General features: G+C 36.8%; 3 protein-coding genes across 7 annotated transcripts; 2 read left to right on the top strand and 1 right to left on the bottom strand.

Moving 5' to 3' along the window:
- Window positions 1-1,049: 1,049 nt before the first annotated feature.
- Window positions 1,050-3,178, bottom strand: LOC106760210 (translationally-controlled tumor protein homolog). The gene is made up of 5 exons (XM_014643678.2): window positions 3,017-3,178; window positions 2,581-2,654; window positions 1,697-1,822; window positions 1,437-1,594; window positions 1,050-1,347 (listed from the first exon to the last, which is right to left on the bottom strand). Exons 1-5 carry the CDS (start codon window positions 3,042-3,044, stop codon window positions 1,230-1,232), a joined length of 504 nt encoding a protein of 167 aa, XP_014499164.1. The 5' UTR covers window positions 3,045-3,178; the 3' UTR covers window positions 1,050-1,229.
- An 80-nt stretch (window positions 3,179-3,258) lies between these two features.
- On the top strand, window positions 3,259-9,421 carry LOC106760115 (condensin-2 complex subunit D3). The gene is made up of 9 exons (XM_014643548.2): window positions 3,259-4,797; window positions 5,500-6,234; window positions 6,592-7,086; window positions 7,187-7,278; window positions 7,574-7,661; window positions 7,778-7,892; window positions 7,982-8,108; window positions 8,197-8,371; window positions 8,527-9,421. Exons 1-9 carry the CDS (start codon window positions 3,352-3,354, stop codon window positions 9,232-9,234), a joined length of 3,981 nt encoding a protein of 1,326 aa, XP_014499034.1. The 5' UTR covers window positions 3,259-3,351; the 3' UTR covers window positions 9,235-9,421.
- A 1,060-nt stretch (window positions 9,422-10,481) lies between these two features.
- LOC106760175 (chaperone protein dnaJ 49) lies at window positions 10,482-16,935 on the top strand. 5 transcript variants are annotated; one of them, XM_022780389.1, is made up of 5 exons: window positions 10,482-11,761; window positions 12,696-12,804; window positions 14,112-14,536; window positions 16,018-16,250; window positions 16,602-16,935. In XM_022780389.1, the coding sequence occupies exon 1, from the start codon at window positions 10,686-10,688 to the stop codon at window positions 11,757-11,759; it is 1,074 nt and encodes a 357-aa protein (XP_022636110.1). In that variant the 5' UTR covers window positions 10,482-10,685; the 3' UTR covers window positions 11,760-11,761; window positions 12,696-12,804; window positions 14,112-14,536; window positions 16,018-16,250; window positions 16,602-16,935. The 5 variants fall into 5 exon arrangements, with proteins under 5 accessions (XP_022636110.1, XP_014499121.1, XP_022636109.1 ...); XM_014643635.2 differs by lacking the exons at window positions 12,696-12,804; window positions 14,112-14,536; XM_022780388.1 differs by lacking the exons at window positions 12,696-12,804; window positions 16,602-16,935 and having other exon boundaries at window positions 16,018-16,212.
- The last annotated feature ends 338 nt before the right edge of the window (window positions 16,936-17,273 follow it).

Here is a 17,273-nt window from a genome sequence, read left to right as displayed (position 1 = left end):
AATTTCAAGTTATCATTTTTAATATAGGTAGAAAGTGAAAAAGGAGAATATTGAACACATTCCTTTACTAGCAAATGCTATTATTATATTGCATAATAATTTATTAGTAATGTTAATTAAATTATAATTTATTAATCAAATAATAATAATTTCTTTACTTGGTTAGATTATTAGCCATTGATTTGATTTCTTTATTATCTTTTTAGACTTAAAAATGGTGTAACTACAAACAACCTCAGCTCCTTGTGAGTTATAACCCAAAACCTTCTTTTTGGACATGGCTTCCTCTATTTTTATTTTCTTTTTTCCACCCCCTTTGCTTTATTTATTGTTTAAACAAAAAAACTTACGCCTTTCATTATATCTCGAGAATCTTTTACATTGCATATTTCAAATACGTTAATGGTGATTTAAGAATTAGATAATAGGGAAGAACTTTTTCAAAATTATACTCTTTATCAATTACACAATTTTAGAATATAAGCTTTCAGATCTATCTATTTAGGAACGAGAAATGGGTATCTAGAATTGATGGTTAATAGTAGACATCCAAATTTAGTATAGAGAAATTCCTCTATTATCATTTCTCATCCTTAAATTACCATATTTAAACATTCAAATTTTCTATCCTATCACCCCTCTTCACCATTAACCAAGAAAGGAATAAGACAAAAACATAAATACAAATAATTTTACGTATCTGAAAATTAATAATGGTAAAATACCTTAATTTTTTAAATTCAAATTTCAATTTTTCTCTCCCTTCATTTTGTCTCCCGTCTAAACAGAGGATAACAAAAATCTGTTCCTCTGTCTAGCATTAGAAAGAACAAAAGATGACAAAGCTAGCCAACCAAAAATCGAATAATTTAGAAATAATTCAAAACTTTCCCCTTCATTATGCAGCTTTCAATGTGTCATAAATACTAGATTTTGATCATGACAACTAGTATATCTGGTTAAATTTTGAAAAATGGTGCAATGCGGAATTACAAATTTAAATACAGATAAAAAAGGAAATAATTTATTACTTCAAAAACAAAAAGTCCTTCTCACCGACATTCGAAATTCATAAATTAATGAAACTACAATCCATAATATCTAAATTTGATAGAAAATATAAGAAAGTACCATATGTCTAGTCATTAAATCAAAATTACCAAGGCAAAGTTCCAAGTAACTTAAAAAGGATAAAATGATGGTAAATAAGCCCTTGTATATCGATCCGCTTAGCACTTAATCTCCTTCAAGGCAGATGCAAAGTAGAGGAATGTCGGATCGGTGGCGCCGTCCTTGTAGTAGGCTAAGACCACGCAACCATCATCATGCATGCTCTCCCCAACAAAACTGCAACATAAGTATTTACTTAAGCACTAGCAACAAGAATTTAAAAAGAAACACAAAACAAACTCCATTTCGCTGAAGGTAATACTCACAATTGAAAATCTTTAAGCTTAGGGAGCAGGTATTTGGTTGCCCCCTCAATGTGTTTTTTAAACAAGTCCAGTTGCTCTCCTTCAAGTTTGCCACTCAAATTCTTGATAAATTTTTTCATAAAGGCAATAAATGTTTTCTTGTCATAAGGAGGTTGTTCCTACAGAGATGAAAATAAACTATATTATTAAACCATCTAATAAATGACATTAATATAAATTATATATAAGAAAATATACAAGAGGTACAAGGTTTGCGAAACCTGGAGTCTAAAGGTGTCAACAATATCTACAACTTTGACGGCCGAGTCATCAACACCCTCGTCCTCACCACCTTCGGCAGAAGGGTTTGCCCCAATGTCTACATCAACTGCTCCTTTAACAACCCACTGCTCATGAAAAAGAAGAAAAATATATAGATTTAACTTATACAAATATCCAAAATATGACAAGAAAGAATAGAAACAAAATAATACAAAACAAAAAGGTTTGGGAAGTTTGGTGAAACTAAAGGTATCAAATAAGCAATCATTATTAGCTTCGGACAAGCATAAAAAAATGTGAGAAAGCATCTGCAACACGCAACCATGGAACCAAAAATGTAAGAGGATTTTCCTCGGCATATTATAAATATCTATGCAAGAAAAATTATTCGCTTCTCAAAAGCACATAAAAAACGTGACAGCAAAATTGCATCCACAACATGGACAAAACTTTAGAAGCATTGAAATTGGAATATCAACTTTGACATGTAAACAATAAAATTACTAGCTTCTGAAAAGCACATAATACATATTAAAAAATCGCATACGCAACATGAATCCAAACACGTAGGAAGTATTGAACTTGGAATGTTTAGTTTAACAAATAAGCAAGAAGTTCATTAGCTTTTGAAAAGCACACAAGGAATGTCAAAAAATTGCATACGCAACATAAAACCAATAAGCATATCTTTGCTTAAAATAATAATACGTTTGGCATACAAACAAAAAAAATATGCATAACAAATCTGCATCCGCAACATAAAACCAATAAGCATGTCTTTGCTTAAAATTATAATACGTTTGGCATATTAACAAGAAAAATCTGCATAACAAATATGCATCCGCAACATAAAATCTGCGTAAATGCACAACAATCGACTAACCTTTCCCTCAACTTCCCACAACATTCCATTCTCAATTTCTTTGTAGCGGAAGGAGTCAGAGAGAAGCTCATCACCTACAGAAGACAGTTAACATGATCAATCCATTGATACAACTATGATATACTCAACAAAAGGAATGAAAAAACTATATTAAATTAATAATAAAATAATAAGAATCACAATCACTGCTAACATGATTTCCCCAAACTTTCAAAGCAGAATTTCATATACAAACTTTAATGGTTATAAAAGTTTAAAAAGAAAAAAATCAGATTTTCTCGAATTACACACATGATGCTATTAATAAATTCAAATGGAAAAAATCATCCAGATCCAGTAATCCCTAAAAGTTCAATACTTTACCATCAAAATAAAATCCAGAGATCTAAACACAGAAGCAAAATCAAATCAAAAAATTAAAGCTCGTTTAGTTTACCTGTGAGGAGGTCCTGGTAAACCAACATGTTTGCAGAATTTCTCTCGGATCGCTCCGACGACTAGAGGGTTTTGTGCAATGAAGGCTGGAACGGAGCGACGCGAGACAGAAGGACTGAACCTGATTACGCAGCTGCTATATATAGTCCAGGGTTTGTAGATTCGCGCTTTGACAATTACCAAAAACCCTTCTCTTCATGCGCTTTATCTTTTCCGTCTTTTTGAGTTGGGCTTGCAATTCGGCCCACATAAAAACAGGCCCAATATTAAAACCACCTCTTTTGAGCGGGAATAGATTTTGAACAGATCTTGCAGTGGCGAGGAAGACACAGCACGATGGAAATGGAGGAAACTGTGGCTCGTGTAATCTCTGAGATAGAGGAATTCCGCGGAAGCCATGAACAACCACCGCTTTCAGAACAAACCCTAAGGGATCTTCAAATTCTCCTCAACAATTCTCTATCGGAGAGCCTCTACGATGAGCTTCCATCGAAGAATCTCTCTCCCTCTGCTCTCATCGCTCCAATTGCTTCCGCAATGGACTCTTCCCCTTCCCACCACTCTCTCCTCGCTTCCGATGTCTTCCTCTCGCTTCTCCTCGCCCCAAACGCTCCCGTTTTCACCCTCTTCACTCCCATATCTTTCCTTTCCTTCCTCCGCTCCCTCCGCCGCTCCTGCAAAGCTCACTCCAACCCAGGCCCGGCTCAAGAGACCTCGCAAAACCGCAAGAGAAAGCGTGCTGGACGGATCCGTGCCAAAAATCCCCAAAACGACAACGATTCGACGGACACCAGTTCGCAACACGACCCCAAGTTGCTCCTCCGCGTGCTGGAGAAGCTAGTCCGGGTAATGGACTTTATCCACCTGGACCGTTTTCCGGAAACTCTCCGGTCGCTTGTCCAAACCATCGCCGAAATCCCCGTCACTGCGCTCGACGCGTGCGGGAACGCGGCGCAGTATAGCAAGTTGCTCAACCTGTGTTCTCGCGTGCTGAGGGAGGTTCTCAAACCTGAGCATGGGGAATCTTCCAACTCTGCCGCCGAGGTATTGAAGTCGCTCTGTCCGCTTGTTCTCATGGCGAAGTCACAGGCGCGGAGCTTTGCTCTTGAATTTGTAACAAGTCTTGGTGACCGGTGCGATGGGGTTAAGAAAGCGCTGGTTAATTTTCCGAGGTATTTGGTTAAGAAGGCGCCAGAGAGGGCCGAGCCTAGAGCCTTGGCTGTGGACTCAATCATTGAGGTTGTCAGGGCGGTGAAAGTCGAGGATCAGATTGCGTTTGTGAAGTACGTTGTGCAGATGACTCAGGGGAAGGCGAATCTTCGGCTTTTGGCGGTTGATCTTATTCTGAATTTGATGACTTCTTTGAAGGATCCATTAGGTGTGGAGAGTGAAGGGAGTGAGGCCTGGGGAATGTGGTGTTTGGAGGCGTTGATGAAGAGGTGTTCTGATGTGAGTGGCGGGATCCGGGCGCGGGCTTTGTCGAGCTTGGCGCAGCTTGTGGGTTTGTTGTCCCGTGGTGAAAGGACTAGCGTGGTTTTGAAGGAGTTTTTGGGGTTTGGAAACGTTGGTGGTGAGAATGCTGAGGGTACAATGAATGATATGCTGAGGAGAAGGTGTATGGATGATAAGGCAGCTGTGAGGAAAGCCGCATTGCTTTTAGTTACTAACCTGACTTCTCTTCTTGGAGGTGCAATTGATGAAGTGGTTCTCAAGACAATGGGCATGGCTTGTTCGGATCCACTTATCAGCATGCGGAAAGCCGCTATTGCAGCTCTTTCACAGGTAGTTTATTTACTTTTTGTAAGTTATAACATGTTTTTTTTTGTGTGTGCATGATCTATTGGACAGACACGAGAGTTTGTCTTAAATTAGTGACTTGACATGAAAATTTAAGATATGAGGTATAGGCTTCATTTTACTTGAGTAGTACGGAAGAATCTTGTCATGAGAACTGTAGGTTTTGGTTGGTGCTGTTATGTTGCTGCTAGGACCCAGTTTTCCTTGAATGAATTTGAATAGAAAGACTACAATGCATGAATTTTGAACTCTTCATTTCCCCTCCTGTTGGACAGCATTTATGTTTTATTCTCTACCAACTATTGTTAGGTAGAATAGATAAAATTGAGTTACATTGTTGCTTATAAAGATGAGTTTCTTTTGTAAGGAAACAATGCTATATCCATGGAGAACGCGTATCAGTCTGTTGTGATAAGTTTGTTCCACATGGCTGAATAAATACTCGGACTATATTTTTTTTTCTTCCGAATATAATACTTATGTCAAATTCTTAGGTATGACTTGGATGGTTCCTTAGTTTGCCCAGTGTTTGTATCGAATTCTTTCTGACATGATTTTGGAGAATTTTATGTTTGAAAATTTATTTCTATTATCTTATTAAATGTGATTAGTTGTGTGTCTCACTGATCGTCCCCTAATATGTAAAAACTGAGAACTAATTTATGAAATTTATTTAATAAAATGTAGGCTTTCAGAACGTTCTCTTCTGAAGCAGTAATAACCGAGTGGCTACATTCAGTTCCCCGTCTGATAACAGACAATGAATCAAGCATCCAAGACGAATGTGAGAACGCTTTTCAAGAACTTGTTTTGGACCGGATATCTAAAGCTGCATCTGCTTCTTCTTCATATACTGTATCTTCTCATAGAAAGATGAAAGGAAAATTTATAGACAATGAGATGGAGATGCTTTTTCCCGACGGAATTCTGTATCTCCTAAGAGAGGTTTGCAACGGGGAGGTGAGCCCTTGGGTAAAGAAAATTTGCACAAATCTGGGCAAAAAGAAACGGATGAATAAGAAAATTGTTATTGCACTGCAAAATATAATCAGGGAATCGGAATCTATCTGGCTGAGTCATTCCATGCCCATTGAAAAGTGGACTGCTCCGCCAGGTGCTTGGTTTCTTTTGTCAGAGGTGTCAACATTCCTTTCAAAAGCAGTAGACTGGGGTTTTCTTCATCATCATTGGCAGCTTCTCGATAAACATGAAGTGGAAGTTGAGTTCAAAAGCCCAATTGCACAAAAAGAATCATCTGAAGAAGAAAGCACAGAATGCAATACTGTTGCCTGGGCTAGCGACCGAGTTTTTCTCTTACAAACAATTTCTAATGTTTCTGTGGAGCTGCCCCCTGAACCCGCAGCTGATTTAGCTCATAACTTGCTCAAACGAGTTCAAGCATTCAACATGCATTCGACGGAGGTAATCATTGCATGGTATTAATGACTGAATTCGATATAGGCTTCTAAAAAATCGCCTCTTTATACAGCATTTTCATTGAATAAAGAAATATTAGTTCCATGATTATCTTAGTTTCTTGAGCAATTAGCCAAGCTATCTTACTTGTATATGGAGCAGTGCTGGCATAATAGATTTATTAATAGTAAATGGAACTACTATTTTCATTGAAAAAATTAGCTGGTAACCGAATTAATAAATCTGGACAAGTTAAACTCAGAGGTGCGGATGCAGAACAGAATGATAATGGTTCAGGTTGACGCTATGTAAATCATATAGTAAAAAAGTATACCATATTGAATTGTTAATTTTGCTTGATAGGTTGACGCTCATTTAAAAGCACTAAAAACATTATGCAAGCGGAAAGCTTCAAATCTCGAAGAGGCAGAATCATTAATCTTGAAATGGATCGACCAAGTTCTCGCCAGGTCTTCTGGAATAATAGAAAAATTCATTTCAGATAATTCAGAAAAAAATGCGGAAGGAAGCTTCTTCACTCCTCCCAGAAGTGGGACTAGGAAAGGCAGGAAATCGGTAGCAATTTCCAAGGCATTGTCAAAAGCAGTTACAGCGATTTATACAGTTGGGTCTCTGGCTATTGTTTGCCCATCGGCTGATATGAGCAATGTAGTTCCCCTATTGCATACCATCATTACTTCTGGGAGTTCTGGTCCTAAATTAAATAACCTACCTGGCCCTTCAACTTCTTTACAACATGAAGCTCCTTCTTTTTATATTCAAGGGTGGCTTGCCATGGGCAAGCTTTGCCTCGCTGATGGGAAGCTAGCCAAGAATTATATTCCTCTGTTTGTACAGGTAGTTCCTGTTGCATTGATGCTTATGTTATGCCTCATTGACTATTATATTTTTTTCTCACTTCACAATATATTGTCTGTTACAAAAAATATATATGTAGGAGCTTGAAAAGAGCGAATCTGCAGCACTTCGCAACAACATTGTGGTCATGATGGCAGATTTTTGTGTCCGGTACACCGCACTTGTTGATTGGTAAGCTTCTTTTTACTGCCTTTAAGTGACTATGAATTTGAAAGGGGATAGTATTTTAATGGAATAGTGTAGGTTTTTTTTTGTTCATTATGGTAAACACACTGTACACTACGCAAAGGAGTAATTTTTGTATTGAGCTGGAGGAGAGGTCCAAAGTATTTAAATTTTATTATATAAATACATACATACGTGTGTGTGTGTGTGTATATATATATATATATATATATATATATATATATATATATTTGTAAATGTTCTTCTTGTTATTCTAATTTGTTTTCACGGAAGTTATCAGTTACATAACAAAGATCACAAGGTGCCTCTTAGATCCTTGTGAACTCGTGAGAAGGCAAACATTCATATTGCTATCCAGATTATTGCAGGTATTTTTTGAGTCAACTAATTTTAATTTATGGCTTGGTTTCCTTTATCTCTTCTAAACGGGAAGGGGAATAATTATATTTATTATTTGCTAAAACATTTTTTCGCTTTTGTCTAGAGGGACTATGTGAAATGGAGAGGAGTGCTATTTCTTCGGTTCCTTTTGTCACTTGTTGACGAATCAGAAAAGATAAGACAGCTAGCGGATTTTCTTTTTGGAAATATTTTGAAAGGTGTGAAGCTTGATAGTTACATTTGCAGTGATATAATTTTATTTAATATCTTCGTCATTGGACTTTAGCTGTTTTGTTTCTTTCAACAGTCAAGTCTCCACTTTTAGCATACAATAGTTTTGTTGAGGCTGTCTTTGTACTGAACGATTGCCATGCCCATAATGGACATCGTGAGTCACATGGGTCGCGAAAGGAAAGTCAAAGTTTTTCCATCAGGTAATGGAACCCCAAATTAGCAATTGGCAACACAGCTATTTATATCAGATCATATATTCATATCAAGTCTGTATGGTTTCTTTTACAGGGGTACTGATGAAGAGCCAAGGTCCAAAAGGATGCACATTTATGTCTCTTTACTGAAACAAATGGCTCCGGAGCATCTTCTAGCAACATTTGCCAAGTTATGTGCAGAAATTCTAGCTGCAGCTTCTGATGGTATGCTCAATATAGAAGATGCAACTGCACAGTCTGTTCTAGAGGTATTAATATGTACCAGCTGTGGTCTCCGGGTTGTCATTAATGCTAAGCATATGTGTGTGTGTGTGTAAGCTCTTGGTGTGCCAGCAGTGCCTTCACTGTTGTCTTATTTCATGTGTAGTTTATGTTCTAACTCTAACATTAATTGTGGTTTCAGGATGCTTTTCGAATTCTTGGCTGTAAAGAGATACGCATTCCTTCTACTCGAGCATCATCAGAGTCAGCAGACATAGAGGAAGAAGGAGACAATGGATCTGCAGCTAGAGGAAAGGCCGTAACTCAGGCAGTCAAGAAGAGCCTTATCCAAAATACAGTCCCCATCTTCATAGAATTAAAACGTCTATTGGAAACCAAGAATAGTCCCCTGATAGGGTCTCTCATGGAGTGCCTCCGGATTATTCTAAAGGACTACAAGAATGAGATTGATGACATATTGGTTGCTGATAAGCAGCTGCAGAAAGAGCTTATTTATGATATTCAAAAATATGAAGCTGCAAAAGCTAAAGCAACAGTTGCTGAATCTGTGGTTGGAACCAAGCCAAAATCAGGTTCAAATCAATCACCTGGTGTTTCTAAGAGCCTGACAAAGACACAAGGAAAAGCAGTTGGACAAAGTATGTCAAGTGACAAGCTTCCAAGTGATTCAAGAGTCGCTTCAGCAATGGCAGATGCTGCAGCTGCAGCAACAGCTCGTTCTGTGCTCAGGGAAATAAACAAGGGAACGGGTACACCACCTCTTCGTTCTTGTAGTGTTCCTAAAGTCAAGTCTCCTACTGGTATGTTTAATTTCAAAGATGTGAATCGCAGGGATGCCATAGAATCTGTAAAGAAAAAACAGTCTTTCGATTCTGATGAAGAAAACTAACATAAACATTTATTCTAGATTTTAGCAATGCCAAAATCGCATTTATATGCGACATTGCACAATGAAAGATCAGTCTTTTCAGACAAATATGTTAAATGTAAATATGATGAGAACTTTAAAAGAACTGTTCAGACAAAAGAAATTTTTTCTTTGTTAATAAAAGTTAAGAATGCAAAATAATAACCAATTAAGGATATGATACTTTATTGTTAGCTGTACGTATTTCTTTCATGTCCTTAAATTTTCAAATATAATTCTAATTCTTTATTTTCTAAATTTTGATTCTCAAATTTTAAAAATAAAATGATGAAGTCGTTTTTAATTTAATTATATTATATTTTTTGTACGTATCAAATGTCTTTTATATTAAGATTGGAGTGTTTATATCATTTAACAAATTTTTGTTTTAATTTTAGTTAAAATAATTACATTTATTTATTTTTTAAGTTTAAAAAATAAAATATACCAGAATCATTTGTAGGACAAATTTCAATTTGATATTAAAATTAAAAAGGTTAAAAATATCTTTATCTCATTTCTTTATTTATGTAAAATTAAATCACAAGCAAATATAGCCAACATGATATTCCTTAATGGATGATATGGTGACTGAAACGGACTTAAGTGAATAATAATTTGTCAGGTAAACCTTTACTCTGAAGTGACAATGAATCTCTGTATCTTTCCTCTTGGGAGACTAGATTTGATATAATATGCATGACAGAATATCCATTTAATATTGTAAACTGTTATCGAAAGGTGATCTGCCCAATATTGGCATTTTATCATTTTTGTTAATTTTATAAAATAATTTAACAGATCAACACAATTTCGTAAACCTGTTTCATTTATGTTTTTTGTCCGTGTGCTCTTTAAAATGTCGTTAGGTCATTGTACCCACAACAAATATGTGTTGATGAAATAACATTTAAACATTATGAGACAGTGTTACAAAACAATCACACCCAACATTCACAACCTATAGTTAAGACGACTATAGATAATTATTATGCAAACTGCTCTAAAAAGTTCACATATTAAACTATGCGAAGCTAGAGACAAACCATACAGTCTTAATCATTTGGAATACAAACTTAATTATAGTCAATTATCCACATTCAAATTATTAATCAGGGTCCCTCTTGCAGAATTTTACTCATTAGGATAAAATTAACCATACTTAATCCAATAATTAACACGCATTAGAAGAGTGAGATGTTATAAATGACTTATCAGTGTAAATCAAAAAGTTTATAATTGCTGAGCTGAGCAAACAACGCAATTTCCCTCTTTCATTCCATTCCCAGAAAGAAAATTTACAAATCACAGCAACGTTTAATGTCTATCGATCTTAATTTATTGTAATTAGGTTTTGCTCAATCGATTTCATTCAGCATGTGCCACTATTCCACTCAATTTCCGAGTTAGTAAGGGAAGAAGCTGTTTCCGCAATGGAAGGTAACAAGGACGAAGCATTGCGCTGCGTTCGGATCGCCGAGGAAGCAATCGCGTCGGGGAACAAAGACCGCGCCGTCAAATTCCTCAGAATCGCTAAGCGACTAAACCGCGATTTGCCGATTCAATCATTGCTACAGAAGTGCGAGGGTCTTGATTCTCAGTCCTCCGCCACTGCCTCTCATGGTGCGCAGGCCACTGGTACTTCTTCGCGGGGCGAACGTTTGAACGGGGAGAGGAGTCACGCGAGTTACACGGAGGAGAACGTTCGGTTGATTAGGGAAATCAAAGGAAAGAGCGACTACTACGCGATACTTGGATTGGAGAAGAGCTGCTCCGTCGAAGAGATTCGGAAAGCGTATCGGAAGCTCTCGCTGAAGGTTCATCCCGATAAGAACAAAGCGCCCGGCTCAGAAGACGCGTTCAAGAAAGTCTCGAAAGCTTTCAAGTGTTTGAGCGATGACGGTTCTAGAAGGATGTATGACCAGACCGGAACCGTCGATGATTTCGACCACGGCGAGGTGAACGCCTTCCGGCGGAGGAGGAGAAGGACGACGACAGCAACCACGACGCGCGATTTCTTCGAAGAAGAGTTCGATCCTGACGAAATATTTAGGGCTTTCTTCGGACACTCCGATGTGTTTGGGAGAAACCATGTTTTCAGGCCCCGCGGCATGGGGAATCCCCATAGGACCGAGGTTAATGATGGATCGGGAGGGAGGCATCACAATGTTATGCTTCTGATTCAGCTTTTGCCGCTTTTGATTATTATTCTTCTCGCGTACTTGCCGTTTTCTGAGCCTGAGTATTCCTTGCACAAACATTACAACTACCAGATTCCGAAAACGACTGAGCTGCACGGGGTGCAGTTCTTCGTGAAATCGCAGGAGTTTGAAGGGAATTATCCGGTGGGAAGTGATGCTCGTGTGGCGGTTGAGGAAAGTGTGCTAAAGGATTACAGGAGTATGCTTCGGAGATACTGTCAGGTGGAGATGCAGAGACGGAGTTGGAATAGGAATCTGCCTACTCCTCACTGTGATAAGCTGCAGAACTTTGCAGTCATGGCATGAAGGTAACTTTTTTGTCTCTATTCACATTGTTTCGGTCAAGGAATTAATCGGATTAGGTTAGTTTTTCATGGGTTGGAATGTGTTTATTTATCACTGTTTTTTATCGGATTATGATTGTTTTGAACTTAAAAGCGGTTTGGATAAATTCATTCACATGGTGTGTTATGGTTGCAAGAATCATTGGAACTGCGAGAGAAGTTTTCTGAAGATGAGATAAGAGGAAATAACTTTATTTCTTGCGGTCCAGGGTTCCTAGCTTTGTTTTGCATTGATTTCTAGGGTGTGGTGAACTTTCTTGCGTGTTGATATGGCTATTTTATTGCTCGGAATTAAAACTCTAATTATCTAATTAGGTTATATGCTCGTGAAGTGGTATTCAAATTAAGCTTTAAATACTGGGGTTTGACAATCTAGATTTGTTAGGGTGCATCTATTAAATGAGTTGCTCATGTATGCCTTCAACTATAGTACTGGTTTAGTTTGCTTGTTGAAAAAATAAGGTAACCAAAATAATGCCTTCTCCCCCTGCTTGCTTTCTGTTAGAAGCTGTTTAACACTGATTCAATGGGAAATGAAATGAAATTGAGAGGAAAGAAATGGTGAAGAAATATAGAGGAATAAGGAAATGAAGGGAAAGACATAAGAAATTAATTAAAAAATAAAAGACTATTTCACTTTTTTTAAAAAGTGTCTAGTAAGAAATGTCTTGTAACCAATAGAAGCAAGGTATATTTGGGCATGTGGAACTGCAACAAGAAATCTATGTATACAGTTTTACGACCTAGGGGAGGACTATATCTTCCAGAAATTAAGCACAGCGGCAATGCATAGTTGCATACATGGGAAGAAAACATGAAATTCCTGCACGTATTCAACCCAGTTAATCTTGAATTATTCACGAGGACCAAGAGTATTCATGACTGATGAGTATTTCAGAGAAAAAGTTGGGAGCCACAGATGACAGGACCATCAATCAGCGCTTGTTGGGTGAGTCAGAAGCAACAAACACAAGATTTTCAATCAGCGCTTGCATGAATTTGTCAAGGTATCAAATTATCACTCAACACTCAAAAATTGTCCAAATAAATGAAATGGGGCACCCAAAGCAACTTAGAACAAATAATGAATATTTCCAAGCCAGTTATGCTCGAACTCAATCTGGGTTATCCAAATAGTCCAAAATTTTATGCCCTGGCCCCATAGGAAACAAAAAGTGAACCGTCATACAAGAATTCAACATGGGTATCAATCAAAATCCATAATTTTCCAGATTAAACAACTTGGAACAAGAAAGGCTATTTTTTAATATAAATTCATAGAAATTAATGCGAAAGAACTAACTTACGATCAACAAACTTTACTTTTGCTCCCCTTTACCCTTATAACTATATCCCCCATACTGGTTCAATTGTGCATGATCAGAGGGCCAAGAGCCTGGAGTACGTGGGAGAGTCCTCTTCCTCTGTTTATTCTTATTATCCCTATTCAGCCTGTCCATTTTACAGAGCTTCCTCCAAAGTGAGGTGGAGGGGGGATTCGAATTCTGGTGCCCAAATTGGCAAGATACATAAGAGGCTTTTGCTTTGGATTCAATTATCAACACTAAAGAAGGGCAGGGAAGGGATAGAGAAGCTACTGTTGATAGATTTCCTCTTGTTTCATAACTTGGTTGGGAGGAAAGGCAAATAGGTGAGGTTTTTTTTTTTTTTTTTTATCGGCAAAGAGAGAAATATATTGATAATTGAGGTAAAATGGGTAGTCAACCCATATACAAATCAGATGTTGTTATAGAGTTCTGATACAATGCATAGGGTAAAAGGACCAGTCAGGGAAAGAGAAAGAAAACCCCCCATCAGATTGGAGATAACTAGGACCATGAACTGAAAATAACAAACTTAACAACTAAACTCTTATTTGGTATCTCCACTCTAAACACTTCTGTCCAAAACATACCATTGAACGTTTTATTTATCTTTTCTTCATGGCTGTGTTGAGTTGTCAATTATCATTCCAATTCTAATTTTTCACGGTCATGCTCTTCTTTTCAAAATTATACTGTTTATAGTTCCTTGACAAGCCACGCCAGATGCAAATTCTCATCCCTGGCCCCTCTTAACAAAAGTAATAAGAACGAATTAAAATCTTCATATCATATTATATATTTAAAGAAGGGTCTTTAACACATTGTTCAAAATGGCTGTATTTCCTTTAGCGCCTTTTGATGTACTTTTTCTCTGTTCTTTTCTGTTGTGTCCTTTCCTTGCAGCTTAAGTTACAGCAACACTAATTTTTTCATGGCTTAAGGAAGTATTGTATCACTTGCTGAGTTTTTGTGCACATTTTATTTTTCAGGATATCTAATATATCCGTGGGAGTGGCTCTTATTATAGGCTGTATCCTAACTGAGTAGCCTCCAGTCTATTGCTGTACACTTCTTCCTGTGAGAAGTCTCTGATGAATGTGCTTAAACATGTGTTTGTATTGTTTGAGGGATATATGGATGCGCTTATCTATTATGTTATATGCGATTATTAATGACGCATAACAAGTAAGCAAATAATTACACCTGTCAAAGTCATAAAAGTATCATCAGTGTTGGACATTTATATACAAGCTCAAGATCCTAGTTTTCTGAGCTACTTGAGGGTAAGCGGTTATTTATAGTTGTAGGCGTATATGTGATAAAGGAAACCAACATATTGCTTCATTAAGGCGAATTTCTATTTCGCCAATTAAGGAAGTCTTGCAGTCATCTGATTGAATTTGATTTTGACCAGGTTTGTTAATTTTCCTTTTCTGTCTGCTAAGAGTATTTGTTTTGTGTGTGATTGGTTATGAAATGTTGGACTCTGATAACTCCATTTCACCGTAAAAAAATTGCCAAAATAATAATTTAGTGCCTCTTACTGATAGATTCAACCAGTATTAAAGAACCAACAATACAAGTTTTTGGTAGATTTTTATTAGAACAGCACTGTTTCAGCCAATGTGGTCGAAGACAGTAAAACATCAATCATAGAAGGACTTTCGAGATGTCCTCAACTCGCTCATCCCCTTACATCCTGGGAAAACAACAAACTTTTTCCCTCCCCAGACACTGACTATTTAAAAATAGGAAGTTTACATGAAAAAAAACAGCTTACAAGAATAAAAACAGAACATTTACAGGAGGTTATAACTGTCATATTCAGTTATACCTTATCCCTCCTCCTATATGCAAAGGTTGAGACGTGGGCATTGTATTTATAGCGGGTTTAAGTAATGCGGTTATGTGCAGGAAGGAGCAGTTTATAAGCAACTTGGCCAATTTGTTCCAGAATTTGTTAAGGTCCATAGAACCGCAGACCTAATTTCTCATTGGGTCGTTTAGCTAGCGACTTGAATCTATAAGGTTGTATTTTGAGAAACACCCAGTCACCCGCTTGATAGGTAACATATCTCCCTATGTTTATTGGCTTGAAGTTTGGTCTGTTCTTGAGCCCTGCATAAGTTGTACTTCAAGTCCTTCAAAACCGTGTCTCTCTCCTCTTGTAATTGATTTACACTGGCAACTTTAGAAGGAATAGTTATCCCTTTCAAAACCAATGGGGGGTCACGGCCATATAGATCTTTAAAAGATGTCACTTTGGACGACGCATTGTAATTAGTGTTAGACCAAAATTCAGTCCATGGTAGCCAAGTAGGCCAAATCTTAGGGTGAGACCCTGTCATACACCTTAAGTACGTTTCTACACAATTTTTACACAACGGTTAACCACTTTTATTTGGCCATCCATCTGTAGATGCTATGCTGTGCCGTATGTCAACTTTTTGCCTGTCTGTTTAAGTAGTTCCTTTCAAAATTGTCTTAAAAACAGCTCGTCTCTATCTGAAATGATTGTGGAAGGAAACTCGTGCAGCCTAACCACTGCTTTGATAAAAACCACATCTGCAGCAGTGTAAGGATGTGATAATGCAAAAAATAGGCATACTTAGTGAGTCTGTCTACCACTACAAGGATGGTGTCCTTCCCTTTAGCTTTAGGGAGACCCCAATGAAATCTATAGAGATATTAGACCAGACTTAGGTTGGGACTGGCAGCGGTTCTAATAGACCTGTGGGAGCTAGCGTTTCACAAGGATGGTGTCCTTCCCTGTGTCTATGCTTGTTTTCTTGGGTACATCAGCGAATAGTTTATGTAATAACAACCTTACTATTGAGCTACTGTAGAAGTTATTGAGAAATAAACAACATGCTCATGGGTATATATTGTTTGTAGGTGGGAAGATTGTGGCATTTTTCTTTTTGGGTGACGGGATTGTGGGCTTGTTCTGCGTTTTCTGCTATCTATTGTGTGAAGAAGGTTCTTTTTGCCCCTTTGTTGATGCTTGGCATAACTCTTGATTTGAGAGACGAATACTGTACTTGGATTTATCTAAAATGCAACTAATAGTTGCTTTTCCATTGTGCAACACGGAGAGCTGCCCCATAAAAATGTGCAAAATTGATTTGGTATAAAATGATCTGTAAACTCTTTACTTTATGGATAATGATATTTAAACAACATTCTTTTGACAACATTTGAACATTGATTACGTGTCAATTTGTGATTGGTCAAAAATTACTTCACAATAATGTTTATGATTATTATTATTGATTGTGGAGTAATTTTTGACCAATCACATATTGACACGTAATCAATGTTCAAATGTTGTCAAAAAAATGTTGTCTAAATATCATTATCCTTACTTTATTTGAAGACATTTAAGGGTCAACGTTGTCTTATAAATTATTTTGTTAGGTAAAAAAGTTATGTTTTTTTGGCATCTAATAAGAGTGCTCTGTTTCTTTCTGAAAATAAAGAGAGGGGGTCTACATGAAAGCTGAAATATAGTATAGAGAAGGACAGAAAGCAAAGAAAAGCATGATAAAAAGCTTGAGGTGAAGAGTAAAAAGGTTAGAGGAAGGCATCACCGACACGAGATCTGAGGTTCACCACCATTCTCTCTGCAACTTTTTTCATTTCCGTATTCAAATAGACACATCCACTTTTGTTTGCCCCCTCTTCCAACATATCTCTACTGTGACGCCAATAAATGAATGTATTTCCATAAATGGTAGGACTAACTTTCCAAATTTTCATTTATTTTAAAATGAAAATAATGAGAATTAAAATATGATGGAAGTTACAGAGTTTGATATCAGTCTTATTGGGAGTGTTTAACAGGTTAATCTGGTATGCTTAAGTTTAATCTGACTTTGACTTGCTGATAAAAATATGAGTTTAATTTATTCATTGATATCATCTTCAAAAAAAAAAAAACAAACTTCAAAATAATAAATTTATGAGTTTTAATTTTATGTATGGAGTTTAACATTTTTATTTTTACTTTAAGATTTAAATTAAGAGTAGATATTTCAACACTTGTCATATGTACTAATTACCTCCAAAACGTAAATTAAGTTACATTTCAATTAAACATAGATAATGATATTTAGACAACATTTTTTTTGACAACATTTGAACATTGATTA

The sequence above is a fragment of the Vigna radiata genome, chromosome 5, assembly GCF_000741045.1.
Source record: "Vigna radiata var. radiata cultivar VC1973A chromosome 5, Vradiata_ver6, whole genome shotgun sequence".
In the NCBI taxonomy this organism is placed as follows: domain Eukaryota; kingdom Viridiplantae; phylum Streptophyta; class Magnoliopsida; order Fabales; family Fabaceae; genus Vigna; species Vigna radiata.
This window is presented reverse-complemented; position numbering and strand designations above follow the sequence as displayed.

Bases quoted from the DNA above. Each gene is read 5' to 3' on its own strand.
- LOC106760210 (XM_014643678.2), bottom strand. From the start codon at position 3,044: ATGTTGGTTTACCAGGACCTCCTCACAG. The intron at 1,595-1,696 runs GTTTCGCAAACC...TCATCTCTGTAG, and splicing joins TTGACACCTTTAGACTCCAG to GAACAACCTCCTTATGACAA. The intron at 1,348-1,436 runs GTGAGTATTACC...CTTATGTTGCAG, and splicing joins AAGCTTAAAGATTTTCAATT to TTTTGTTGGGGAGAGCATGC.
- LOC106760115 (XM_014643548.2), top strand. From the start codon at position 3,352: ATGGAAATGGAGGAAACTGTGGCTCGTGTAATCTCTGAGATAGAGGAA. The intron at 4,798-5,499 runs GTAGTTTATTTA...AATAAAATGTAG, and splicing joins CTATTGCAGCTCTTTCACAG to GCTTTCAGAACGTTCTCTTC. The intron at 7,662-7,777 runs GTATTTTTTGAG...GCTTTTGTCTAG, and splicing joins TGCTATCCAGATTATTGCAG to AGGGACTATGTGAAATGGAG.
- LOC106760175 (XM_014643636.2), top strand. From the start codon at position 10,686: ATGGAAGGTAACAAGGACGAAGCATTGCGCTGCGTTCGGATCGCCGAG.